At 39.5% G+C, this 13,292-nt stretch overlaps 1 protein-coding gene across 2 annotated transcripts in view; it reads left to right on the forward strand.

The window, feature by feature from the left end:
- pms1 (PMS1 homolog 1, mismatch repair system component) overlaps nt 1-7,820 on the forward strand; it is a 20,298-nt gene extending 12,478 nt beyond the window's left edge. For both annotated transcript variants that reach the window (XM_027016454.3, XM_081713202.1), the window contains 5 exons: nt 1-425; nt 3,442-3,903; nt 4,122-4,252; nt 6,747-6,907; nt 7,148-7,820. The exon at nt 1-425 is cut by the window's left edge and continues 384 nt beyond it. In XM_027016454.3, coding sequence (XP_026872255.3) covers nt 1-425; nt 3,442-3,903; nt 4,122-4,252; nt 6,747-6,907; nt 7,148-7,342 — 1,374 coding nt within the window. In that variant the 3' untranslated portion in view covers nt 7,343-7,820. The remainder of the gene's footprint in view (nt 426-3,441; nt 3,904-4,121; nt 4,253-6,746; nt 6,908-7,147) is intronic.
- Nucleotides 7,821-13,292: the final 5,472 nt, after the last annotated feature.

Here is a 13,292-nt window from a genome sequence, read left to right on the forward strand (position 1 = left end):
TTAAACTCTACCACTGACCAAGAACGTAGCTCGAAAAAGGACAGCGCGCTGGCCCAAGGGGATGAGATATCGCCCGAGAGGTGGTCCGCGGGCACGGCTCTCAGAGACCCTGCTACAGGACGGTGCCTCGAGCCTGTCAAGCTCCATACACCTGAGTTACGGGGAGACGATGCAGCCATGCTGGAACCCAAGAGCAGCAGCCCGCCCAAGAGACCCTCAAACATCATAACAGCCAAGATGGCCGAGCCGACGGCCTACGACCTGCTCGGCAACCGCGCCGTGCGTCAGCCGTTGTCTGCCCTCACCCTGTTTGAACGGGACACCAGGTCATCCATCCTCCTGGAGAACCCACGAGCCAGTCTGCAGGATGTCACTTCGGCTGTGAAAGAACGATGGGAATGCCTCGGGGAGGAAGAAAGAAAGAAGTAAGTTTCCAGATCTCACTGCCGAAGCAGCAGTTTCCACTTGTTGTGATTCACTCTCTTGGTTTAGGGGAAAAAAGCAGAGGGGCAGACCTGCCACTTGCAGGTATAAAATATGGCATGGAAAGTCTGCTTGACGTATTCATGTGTTCATGTTGCTATCCAAAGGATGAGTGGTTCATGTGAATTGTTTGTTTTTTCCAGACAACTGCATTTGATTATTCAGTTCGATGGTCAATACTATTTTCCGTACTAAAAAAGGTATTTGAGATTCCAAAGAATGCCATAGTCCTTTTTTTTTTTTTTTAAACACCACAGATTCCAGCAAGGTTATGGTTGTGCAATCTATTAAAAGGGATCATTTTATGCTGTTAATTATTTGCCTTTTTTATGTGTACTTGAGTACAACAAATTCTAACACTAGTTATTAAGTCTTTTTGGATAGCTTGCATTTGTTTTTCTTTTTGTGACAACTAAAGATTGGTGCCATGGACAAAAATTTTCTGATATTTTACAGACCAGTAAAAGTAAACATAAACTTTTAAAATCATTTGGATTTTGGTATTCCTCAAATTACTCTCTAACTGAATGAACAAACCAGCCTTACAGACAAGACCATTACTGTTCTCAGCTAAAAATATTAATAAATATAACTGAGTAAATCAAATAAAGTATTAATCTTATTGCATGCCTCTTTAGTGCAACTGAATGGATGGAAAATGTCAGCACTTGTAGTGGTATTTGTGAAAATTGAAGGGTGTGTGGAAATGTTAGTTCAGCTTTCTTCGTTACGAATGGCACCTGAGCTGGTGCTTGGCGTACTTTCCTGCTACTGTGCCACTTCTAAGAAACACCTTTACATGAAGTCATGTTTCATGGGTGCATCACATATGGGCCTGCTGTGTGAGGGGATTTAAGATTATTACCATGAATGTGGTCCAGGGGTGCAAGGCTTCTTGGCTTAAGAACCCCCCCACACACACACACACACAAACACCCACATATGTTACCTTTGGGTTGCCACTGGTCACTGGCTTAAAAACAACAACAACCTGGCTCTTTCAGCCACTCTGTACAAACTTGGTTCTGTTCCAAAGTACCCACACCAAGGGAGCATCGAATGCTTATTGTGATGTGTATGTGCGTTTGATCCTTGTTAGGAATTCCGGGCTAGAAATACAAAGATCATTGCCCAGAAGGATTTACTCCCACATGTGCATCCACAGGAGGGGGTTGGAATTAAAAGGACAGAACTTCATTTTCCAAGTGTTCTCTCTGCTACCCCTGTATCTGCTTTTTTCTATCTACTATCCCTGTATTCTGTATTAATGGTATATTATATTGGTTATTATTATGCAATTCAGTTATGCAATCTATATGATTATCACAGTTGTGGACATTTAGCGCTCCTGAGCAGTATTCTCCAATCTGAATTCCCATTCTTCAAATGCAGAAAGAACATATTTTATAGTTTAAAATATAGTTCATATAATGATATAAATATAGTGCATAGTTTCATAGAATACCATACCACCTATAAGATTCATTTTGTAAGTAGTGTGCTTGAGTTTATCCCCAAATTCATTATAAAATTAGGCTTTACTGCATGCACAAGTCTTACAACAAGTCTTACAACCTGTTAAACATATTAAAGAACATGGTAAACGCTACATTCGTCACTTTCTGATGATGATGGTCATGGCTTGCATACTGCTCCTTTTAAACCCCATGAAGCCTGACACTGTATGACGCATGTTGAGTTTCATTAACATCAAAATCATAACTCAAATTTTGGAATTTTGGTGGTTGCTATGGTGTCATAGCCTCCTGTCTAAAGGTTTTTAGACAAGAAATTGCAGTGAATGGCTTGAAAGTGACTGGTCTGTCTTTTATATTCCTTGTAACAGCAATTAAAAAAAATAAATAAATCCTGAAGCTCCTTTTATTGAGGCAGACTCACTCTTTCATATTACTAGAATAGAAGTAGAAACTATTTGTCATCATCAAAAACATTAGTTCAGGAACTCTTGGTTACTGTTTCCAAAGCTGATATCATTTGTACTTGTGCTTATTTTCATATTGGAATTTTACACACATAGCTGTAGTATTATATAGTTGTATTTAGCTTTAGGCCTTTATAGACGGTAGTTTTGAAAACTATATGAATACTTACATTTATGTTGCAGGGCCATATATGCTATTATTCACCATACAATGCTTCTGATGTGATGCCCAGTCTAGTAGCAAATTTCACATAGTGGCACAGCTGCTGTGGAGTCTCTTCCAGTGTAAGGGCAAGGCTGCATGGTTGAACAGCCCTTGGGTTTTCTCTTTAGTGACACTCTGTCTCTGTCTCTGTCTCCGTCTCCGTCTTTCTCTTACACACTCTCTCTCCCCATTCGCTCACAGGTAGCAGATGTTTTTTATTTTGGCAGTTTCTGTAATGTTTTCTGTGCAGTGATTTAAAGCATGTCCCTGGGAGCCACTTAGTTTCAGAAAAGGAATTTAAATCAAGGTTTCTTATGTACATTGAGAATTTTTAATTAGTTACAACTTCTGACCTCTTTGCAACAGTTAGTTTTTAGTTTGCACATAAATGGTTCATAAATTTATTGTGGTTTTGATGATAGGAAGTCTGCAAGCATATGGCACATTACTTTGGATGTGATTATTGTATGTTAGTGCATGTGATTAAGTCTATTCAGGTATGATTTTGAGACCTGAACAATCAGTATGTGAACTTTGAATAAAGGCTTTAAAACAAAAAAGACAAAAAGGACAACTGATCATTAAGAATTTCTTTTTGTTCTTAATCAGTTTTATACATTTGAGTGATTTTAAATTTATCTGACTTGTAATCACCATGACCATAAATGTATAATGCACAAAAACCCTCTAGAAACAACCACATGGCAGAGATAATGTGTAAAATCTGATATTCCTCTACCATAAGCAAAAGCTGTTTCCAATGCCTGTCTGTTTGACTGGAAAGTCCAACTCTTGCTGTATTGTGCCTCAGGTATGAGGAGAAGGCCCAGAAATCTATGGAGTCTTATAACCTGAAGAAGAAGCAGGCGGCAGTGACCGACGCCCCTGGATGGGCTGACGAGCGGCCCTCAACGAGCAGGCCCCAGGGTCTGAAACGCAAGGCCCCCCTCTCCAATCAGCAGATCCTGGACCGCCTCTTCTCCTCTCAGCAAGAGCGCAGGGAGCCCCCAGCCAAGTTGTGCCGACCTCTCCCGTTCAGCATCGATGCCCTCAGGCGCGCACCCCAGCACAATGGCCCGGCTGGCCCGAGCTCCAGGGGTCTCAGGCTTGTAAACCGCTTGGCTTCTCACTGTGCCTGGGCAGTTTTATGTGGTAGAAAGCTCATGTTGTTAAATCCATTTTGGGTGGAGGAGGCCTTGCTGTTTAAGAGACTTTTGGAGAATAATATACTTCCAGTGGCCAGCCTACAGACTCCTATACAGTTAACAGATGGGTAGTGTATCCCTTCATTTTATCACCTAATGACAGTGGTTAGGTTCTAAGAACAAAAATATTGCATGGGATATTATATATATATATATATATATATATATATATATATATATATATACACACACACACACACACGTGTGTACGTGTGCACTGTTTTGTTGTTGTCTTGTCCACATTCCTTTACTGTATTCCCTGATCTTTGTGTGTTTTCTTACTCAGTGTCCTCGGTGGTGCCGAGTACATGGATGTCCTTATGAGTATGGAAAAGGGCAGTCCTTCTGTCAGCGGTGAGGTCCAGTTCACTGATCCCAGACTGGTGGCCAATGGATTTCAAATCAGACTTACTCCAGGTAACCATTTATAGACTATGAAATAGAATATTTAAATCACTGTTAAATGGTAGTTAAAAATGTAAGAAAACATGACTGTTAAAAACAAATGAACAAAATAAGCATAATTGTAAAGACTAGTGCATCAATGTACTAGTTTTTTTCTTTAGTTAGCAGGTTTAGTCTATATTAGACTGTTCTGTGCTGCACAACAGAAGTAGCTCATTGATTATTATTTGTTCTAAGCATGTTTTTGGTTCATTCTTGTTTGTGTCAATAACAATGTGGTGATATGTAAAGTTTTAATGTTTCTGTTGAGGAAAATGAAAAGAAAATCAAAGAGCATAGTTGAGTGAGATTACACCTAGGCATAAGGCCTAAGCCACGATCATTTCAATCAAACTTGAAATGTATTTCCAAGATCTCTGAGGTTTTCTAGATTCTACATTTCATGTATATGAGATGCATACATTTCATGCTCAGAAAAAAGGCTAACTGCTAACCAGCTGTGCCATGTGCAGTGAGTGAACAGAGGAGCCCAAAACCACAGAAGACCACATTTTCATAGGTTGCTTTGCCTCAGAAAAGGACCCATCTACACGAGAACTCAATGTACTATTGTACATTGTACATTGCTGTGCGACTTGTTGTTGGTGCTTGGCGGTGCTGTTTTCCAATGGGGAAATGACCTGCTATTACTGGAATCTAAATTGCAATGAAAATTTTGACTGAAATCTTTTTTTTTTTTTTTTTTTTCTTTTAAATTTTTTTTTTAAATGAGTTACTGTGCCAGTTATGTAGGATAAGCTGCTTTGGGTAACCCTTAATGACGCTTGCGGTGAGGTCACCTTTAGAATAAATTGTTCATATGGAAAGTGCACAGTCAGCATTTACTTTTTCCTCCATGGCTCAGTGTAGGCACATTTAACAATGTGAGCTTGTTAAAAAAAAAAAAGGAACTCCCAAGTCCCAAAGGCGGATTCATTCATGATTTAGGCCTCTTTTCCTAGGAGCAAAAAGAGGATTGCTGGATAGCCATTAAAATGTGTGGGTTTATTCAACACTGCCCCGACTCACTCTGTCACGCCATGCTTGGGTTTCAGGGAATATGGCAGTACTTCACTCCGCTCCAGCAAATGGGCCTTCATTATTTCTAAGGTCAATCTGTTTAAAGGTCTCCAGGCCTGCCTTATTTGATTCAACAAAGATTGTGCCCATTGGGCATCATTATTGCCATAGTTCACAAATAATTTAAATGTCAAACTTGGCTTGAATAACAGGATTATGGTCAATTATTTCTGACAGAGTTGCTGTGTCGGGTTTGGTTTAGAGAAGAAATGTTCAGTGGTCTTGTTCTGGCTGAAGTGTGTGTTTTTTTTTTTTTTTTTTTTTTACTTGATATTCTAATCAAATGCAACAGAAATATAAAGTATACATTTATTTTGCGGATAGATGCATCAGTAACAACCTTACCAAACATTTGAAGGTTCCTGATGGCCTTTAGATTGAAACATTGCAAATACAAATAAAAATTTAAACAAGTATAATTACTTTGGTTTGTCAGCCTAAAAAGAATAGAAATGTGATGTTTCATGTTTGTAATGTGTTGTACTGTTTCCTAATGCCTGCTATGGGAAGCTCATGATTTCTAGTAACAAATTATGCCATTGCATATTCTGACATTTGATCACATAACTAAGCCAAGATTTTTTGTGCCCCTTTTTTTGTGCAAAGCTTTGAGTTGCCATCCCTCTCACCACAGAATTAGCCCTCCCCCATTCTTGGTCCACCTGACCTTTTCTTTTGCCTCGTGGTTATAGAATGACTGTGAGCCGTGGACAATGTGTGCTGCCTTGGTGCTGGTATGGGTCGGTTTGGTTTACACTGGCAGGTTGCCAAAGCCTGTGCCCATGTCAGTGGGTGTCCACCACAGTGGAGTCTGCCCTTTTCGCATGAGGGGGATTCTGAGAACCCAGCCAACCCCCTCCATAGGCTCTACATCAGATTATTCCGCCTTTCAAAATGGTTTTATAACAGACTGTGAGAATCCTGTATTTTTCTTTTATGAGTTTGCTAGCTGCAGTTATTATCTAATTGTTATACTTTAGCTAAGTATATATTAGCTTTTGCTTTGCATTGGATGGATATCCCTCTTACAGCCTAAACTTTGCCATTTTAGCCAGAGTGAATGTGCTAAAAGTATGTCAGAAGAAGAAATTGGGGTTATGTTCCTTGATATCCTTTCCATGCATTTATGCTAGCACAGATATCTACATTGTGACCTTCTGGGGAAAGAAATCATCTCTAAATCATCTGCTGAAAACCTCTTCCACATTTGTGATTCTTTCCAGTCAGCGGAGACATTGTAATAGTCATTTAGTGCTTCATTTGGTGCCCTGCCCATTTAACTTGGTCTCTGACCAGAGTGTAAATCAAAATATTTATTTATTATTCTTTCCTGGAGAAGGTTGTATCTGGAGTATATTAATCCTCACTCTGTGCTTTCTTTGGCCAGGTTTCCCACCTACGGGGAGGTGTGTTGAAGTGACAGGTATGGCTGACTGCATGCCTTTCTACGGCATCACAGACCTGAGGGAGATTCTTACGGCCGTGAAGGACAGTGGGGCGAAGGCAGTTCAGCAGTGCAGACCGCTGAAAGCTGCAAACTACCTCGAGGTGAGGAAATGTCTCCCTGACTGTAAAATGGATCGGAAATGGTAAAGTGGTGGTTTTTGCCAGCAATGCGCAAAAACACACAAACTGATCTTACAGTGTTTTCAAAACATTGAGTTGGTATCTTATGGTGTACGGGACTGTTTCAGGTAACCTCTGATCTGGTTTTTCTCGCTCTCTCTCTCACGCTCGCGCTCTCTCTCTCTCTCTCTCTCTCTCTCTCTCTCTCTCTCTCTTGCTAAGGGCGAGGCTGTGAGGCTGGCCAGACAGCTGCCCTTCAGCTTGTCCAGAGAGGATGTCAACAATATATTGTTTCGAATGAACCAAGAGCTAGAAGAGAAGCAGCAGGTGTGTCTTCATGGACGTCCATTTTTTTATGACCTGGTTGATGTTCCTGAAACAGAGCAGGAAACTCTCAAAATTAAGTCCAGCACTTGATCATTTTGTGTTTTGCATATGAAGAATTTTCCAATTACACTCGTTACTATTTACTTTGTCTATTTTCATTTGACTGTTGCCTTAAGTGGTGTGTCCTCTAAATGTTTTGTTCCTAAATACATATTTTTCCTGCATCATGTTCTCCATTATGAACATTAATTTCACTGTGGTATTAAAATAAGGAAATGAATATACAGTATTTTTGGTACTGGAATTATGACAATATGAAATGTATTTTTCTTGTGAGAGGAAGTTCTTATTTCTCAAAGCCAATGTTCAAAGTGACTAGATTTACACTGGAATAAATTGCATGTACATATGAGAACATGGATGATAAAAGAAATTTGGAGTGAAGATGCAGTAAGACTTTGAGCTCAGTTATGATCTATTTCCTATGCAACATAACACAATTGTACTGATTTTCTTGTATGATATGCAGTGTTATGAATAACATAATAAACGATTTATATGTTTCTAATTTTCAACTACAGGCGGCCTGCATGAACAGGTTATCTTGGCTCTCAGAATTAGAGAGCTGTTTCCTCTCCAAACTCTGTCATTCATCTGTTCACTAGTGTAGTACAAATTTACCTTATTGTACAAAATTGTAGTACAAATGTACCTTACACAGTCTGGATGGAATACAGCATAAGATGGCACCTGCCAAACACTCATTATTTAAACACCTGGCAGGTATACAGGAGCAGCCCTCTCCTTGCTAGGTTACTTGGACGTGTCCCACATGCCCCTCGAGGTTGCTAAGCACACTTGCTCCAGCAGGCTCATGTTGAAGTGGGAGTTTTGATGTGATGATCTGGCAAGCTTCTCATATGGAATGCAGTCCCATAGTCCTCCTTCACTTTGAATAATTCCATTTTGAAAAATGGCACTTTTTAAAATAGCACTTATTCAACCACCATACCTTTGAGGAAAGGTTAAGCACCTAGCACAAATTTGATTTGTTGATGTCCGAGAAAACAAAAACGAAAAGCATAAATCAATGACCCCTCAGAAAATGCCAGTGAAACACCAAATTTAAAGGCTAAGCACCAGCTGATATGAAAGTGTGAAACATAAATACAGCGAAAGCTGTTTGTAACTTGTGATTGTTGATCGTTAGAAAACATTTTTTTTTTACGGCCTAAAAAATATGGCCTAAAAAATTGTTTTGCCTTGCATGCTGTCTTCAAAATCTGTCACAAACATCATCTGTGTGACATAGACGGTGGACAACAATGGAAGTTGAATTGTTGGCAATGCAAAATGACAAAGGTGTGTTGTCTTTGGCTGCAATAATTCAAAGTAGTCCTGACCCCTGTGCACAAAGATCCCAAAACATCCAAAAAATGTACAAGGTTTGTCAACTTTAAAAGGGCATATTGGAAAGGACCACCTGCTTTCTCCATTATCTGTAGTGTTTTACTTCATCTATGGGATGTGGAAAGCCAGGCTCACATGACTACTGGATCTTGACAACTTCTTTTCCAACAATATGGCCATGCAAAGAAACTAAAGAGACATTTTATAGCCTCTGTGTGAATCGAAGTAAACAGTGTAAATGCAATTACTTTGCCCATTTTAGTTTACAGGAGCTAACATTAGCCACTCAGAAGACAAGGTAATGATAATGCATACATTTTAAGGCTAGATGCATATGACAATCCTTCCAAAACCGTTTATTAGGCCACTAAAGCAAATTCATTATCTAGCTTAGCTAATACATCGGTTATTATAAAAAGGGAGCACTACTAACTAGTTAGTTAGATACATGACAAGCTAGTAAAATGAGAAATATAACCAGTAGCTAATCAAATGCCCCTGCTATACATAATATACTGAGTCAGGCTGTTCATTGCTCTCGGCTGCATCTTCTATCTCTGGCTCAAATCTAAAAGGTTGAATTTCACTATTGTGATATACAGCCACACCCATTGTCACTGGAGATTCGTCATCTTCAACAAATTCAAAAATATCTTTGGAATCTGAAGAACCAGCATTGGAAAATTCCAAGCCATTCATATTGGTGTCTGATCATGCAATTGTTTACTGTTGACCACCAGTGACGTCACTCGGCAAGTATGGAATTTTTGGAGCTACATCAGATTTTTCCTTCATTTTCAAGAAATGAACATGTTTTTATTTAAATTCACAAATACATTTTTGCAGTAGCTAAGATAATGTGAGATCTTCAGGGAGTTCCATTAGGTGGTGCTTACCCTTTAACACAGTATGGCTGTAAATCCACTTTCCATTGAAATCAGCAACTTCAATGTGCATCTCAAAAGCTGGTACTGGGGACCCATAAAACAAAATAAGCCAGGCTCTGTGGTTTATCAAGTGCACAGCCCCAGCGAGGGACTTTCAATTACCAGCTGAAAGAAAAGCTCAGATACAGAGCAGCCTCAACTTTTGATGCTTTCAACACCACGGGAACTTCATTGTTGATGTAACCATGGAATTCTGTATCTAAATTTCTATATGTTGCCTGATTTCTACAAGTTTAGCTTGATAAATATATAAATGACTGCTGTATGTGTTAGAAATGCAAAAGTAATCATCTTATCATAGTACATCTTATTAATTGTATATTAATTTGAGATATACAGGTGCAACATTATTGCATAATACCACCAAGAATATGTTGCACCAAGGGCTCATCTCAGTGAGTTTATCTCTAAATGACAAATCTAGGTACCCTTTTCCAGCAGTGTAGGATTCAGTACTGATTTCACTAGAACATTTTCTAAATATAGAACTTTGGTAATGGTTGTTTCTGGAAGTCTAGCTCTCAAGCAGATAACAAAACTTGGATTTGTTTATTCTAGATCCCGCAGGGATAATAATTAAGCAGCAATTGATGAGTTGTGGAAACCACACACACACACACACACACACACACACACACACACACACACACACACACACACACACACACACACACACTCACACACACAGAGGCGTGGTTCTGGGTTTCATCCTATGCCCCTTTTCATTTCTTAACACTGAATGTGAAATAACACAGAGAAGATTGATGTTATATATTTAATTTTATTTTAGACTTTATAAGTGTATCAAATTAGTAGTTACTGTGCATGCTGCCAGAGCTTTTGCTATTCATGCAGTAAACAACCAATCCCGAGCCCTGTGAAAATGAATACCGCAAGCCTGTTAGATATCAGTAATAAATGTCAATATAAAGTTTTCAATTTTGTGTCACTAAAATCCTTATGTTTATGCATTTTCAATTGAAGAAAAGTTTATGCATCCAGCCCGAGTCAATTCAACATTCTAACTTTTGTCCACATTATCATACACTTCAGAACAAACCAATAAAATAAGTTAAATGTTAAGACATTTGAGTGACAGCTGGTAAAATAAATCCAGTGTGACCTTTTTAACCAAGTGGTCACATGCTCAGAAGCTCATCATCCGCTAATCCCAGCTAATCACCTTGATATTCCCTTGGTGCCCAGTGCAGCACCTATACCTCCATTCAGCTGTCTTGGCTGTTCTCAGAATGCCTAGCGTATACATACCCTGCAATTTAATTGAAGGCTCAGGGAGAAATGAGGTCTCTACTCACCACATGGGCACCCCTCCCAAGCTGATTGCCTTTCTCACTCCCTCCCTCCACCCCAGGACAGATCCTGTCCCCCCCCCACCCCCAGCTATGTGAGAGCAAGTGTTCAAGCTCCAGCGTGGGGCCATGAAAGCTTAGACATGTGCTGTGGTTTGACCTTTCACTGTGCTAACTATAATATTATCATAGGATGAGCTATACAGTTGCATTCCCTTTGGATAATAAGATTCGCCATGGTCCTTAACTGGAGGAATATGTGGTCAGTTTCGGATTATGTAAAAATCATTAGAGCATGACTTTATGATACTTAAAAAAATGTAGAAAGTAAAATGTATGTATGTGGAGAAGATTCCAGGTATAATTCACTACAAATTTTAATCTTTCTCTCTTTCTATTCATTTAAAAAAAAACTAATAATAAAAATAAAAATAAATATATACATATATATATATATAAATGCTTCAGGGTGACTCGGCACCCAGAGGAATGCCTGCCACAGACAGGGATGCCGCCAGAATCCTCGTCCAGTATGGGACAGAGAGGCATGAGCCCCTGGAGCTCTCAGCACAGATGTCCATGCAGCTGTAGAGATTAGTCTGTATGGCAGACTGTATGAAGGGTTTTTCATTTTAAGGCTACCATGTGCATTAACCATACTGCCAAGGTGCCTTTGATGAGGTTTGTGATGAAAAAGGATTTTGGCCCACATTACTTGGAGAGGTGAAATACACAAAGCTAACAGCCGTGGTTGACATGGGTCTGCGCATGTGGCAGTGTTTCTGTTTGCTGGATTTCAAAGAAAATGCTGCCTTGTTCCCAAAAACATTACAATGACCTATTTCCTCTTGAATTTTAACTTGTGGTAAACTGTACTTTTTGGTACAGTTAAGGACTGTAGCAAAGTCCTGACAAAGTGAACGCATATGTGTCCAGCTGCTGCTATAGACTGTCTGTTCCATGTCACACACCATACTGCTCTCTGTCTAAGAGCCAAGCAGCTTGGCAGTGTCTGCTGTATATAAATTCACTACGGTTCACATGCTTTCTTTGGAGACTTTATTAGCACTAGATTTATGTGCTAAAAGCAGGATTATACCTTTTCTTCAGCATGGTAAGATAAATAATTATTCAAGAAGAAGAATAACTGCCAAATGGGCAAAAGAAATCACTTTGAGCTCACAGAGATCAAGCACATTGTTGTATTTGAATGAAATATTGGATTTCAATATTTTCAAATGAATCAGTGCATGGTAGAAGTGATATTAAATACTACATGTGGTTTGTGGGTCATTGGTGGTGCACCAGCCCTGTTTGGCTGTGTCAGCTAAACCTCTGACCAGCAAATATAATAGCCCCAATGGGCCCTATCTGATATCCATGTAAACTTATTCCTCCGAATAACTGTCTCCACAAGGATTTATTTCTCAATTAATGTGGTCTCCCATTAGCTTTAAATCTGACAACCATCTTTAGATTGAACTCATAGGCATCAAAGTTAGTCCTGCCTGTTTTGGATACGAGAGCACTGAACCTCGTCGACATGACTGGCTAGGCTGTAATGTCATCTTGAAACTAGTCAAATCCCAGATCAGCTTGAAAGGGGCAGGACATGGGTATCAAGTTAAGCACCGAGAACAGTTACCACAATAACAGCCAGATCCTCAAGACATTCATTCAAGGACATGCTAACCCTAACATGTGCTTTTAAGGTCAGGTTGAAGGCTATCCGTGGGAATCTTTTTAGACCTATTTTTTTAGAATCTACAGAAACTCTTAAAATAATCTACACACATTTAAATAAACATAAATCAGTCATCTGGTTCCAGTACTTAAATTAATAATTTTTTTCACATCTGAAAAATAAAGTTTTTTGTGTGTTTCTGGAGATAACCTGCATAGGTTTACTTTTAAAAATGTATTTAATTGCCTTGATTATTCATTATAATTTCCTATAAAACTACAAAAACAGCTTCTCCATATGACAAGACACTTTGCATTCCTAAGTATCCAGATGTCTGACAGGCATAGTGATGACACAGGTGGGGACAGGTTTCCGTTTTTCCAAATGATCCAGACATCTCTCCCTCTCCTCCGAGGAGCATCTATCCTCCGTCACTGTCAGTCACTGGCCCAATGGGACGCTTGTGGTTTATTGCTGTGGACCTTTTCCACTTCAGTCATTAACCAGCCTTGTAAATGAACTTAAACTTATGGACAAAACGTTTCTGAATGACTCATTCCAGCCCTAACGCGACATCGAGTTACATATCACTAAACCAGGACACCTTGCTGTCCCCAGCCACAAACATCTGGAACCTTTACGATGCAATTCATCAAGTGCGGGTTCCACAAGGGTCAATATAGATTGGG

Source organism: Electrophorus electricus, chromosome 4, assembly GCF_041902795.1.
Source record: "Electrophorus electricus isolate QZ-2024a chromosome 4, ASM4190279v1, whole genome shotgun sequence".
Lineage (NCBI taxonomy): Eukaryota > Metazoa > Chordata > Actinopteri > Gymnotiformes > Gymnotidae > Electrophorus > Electrophorus electricus.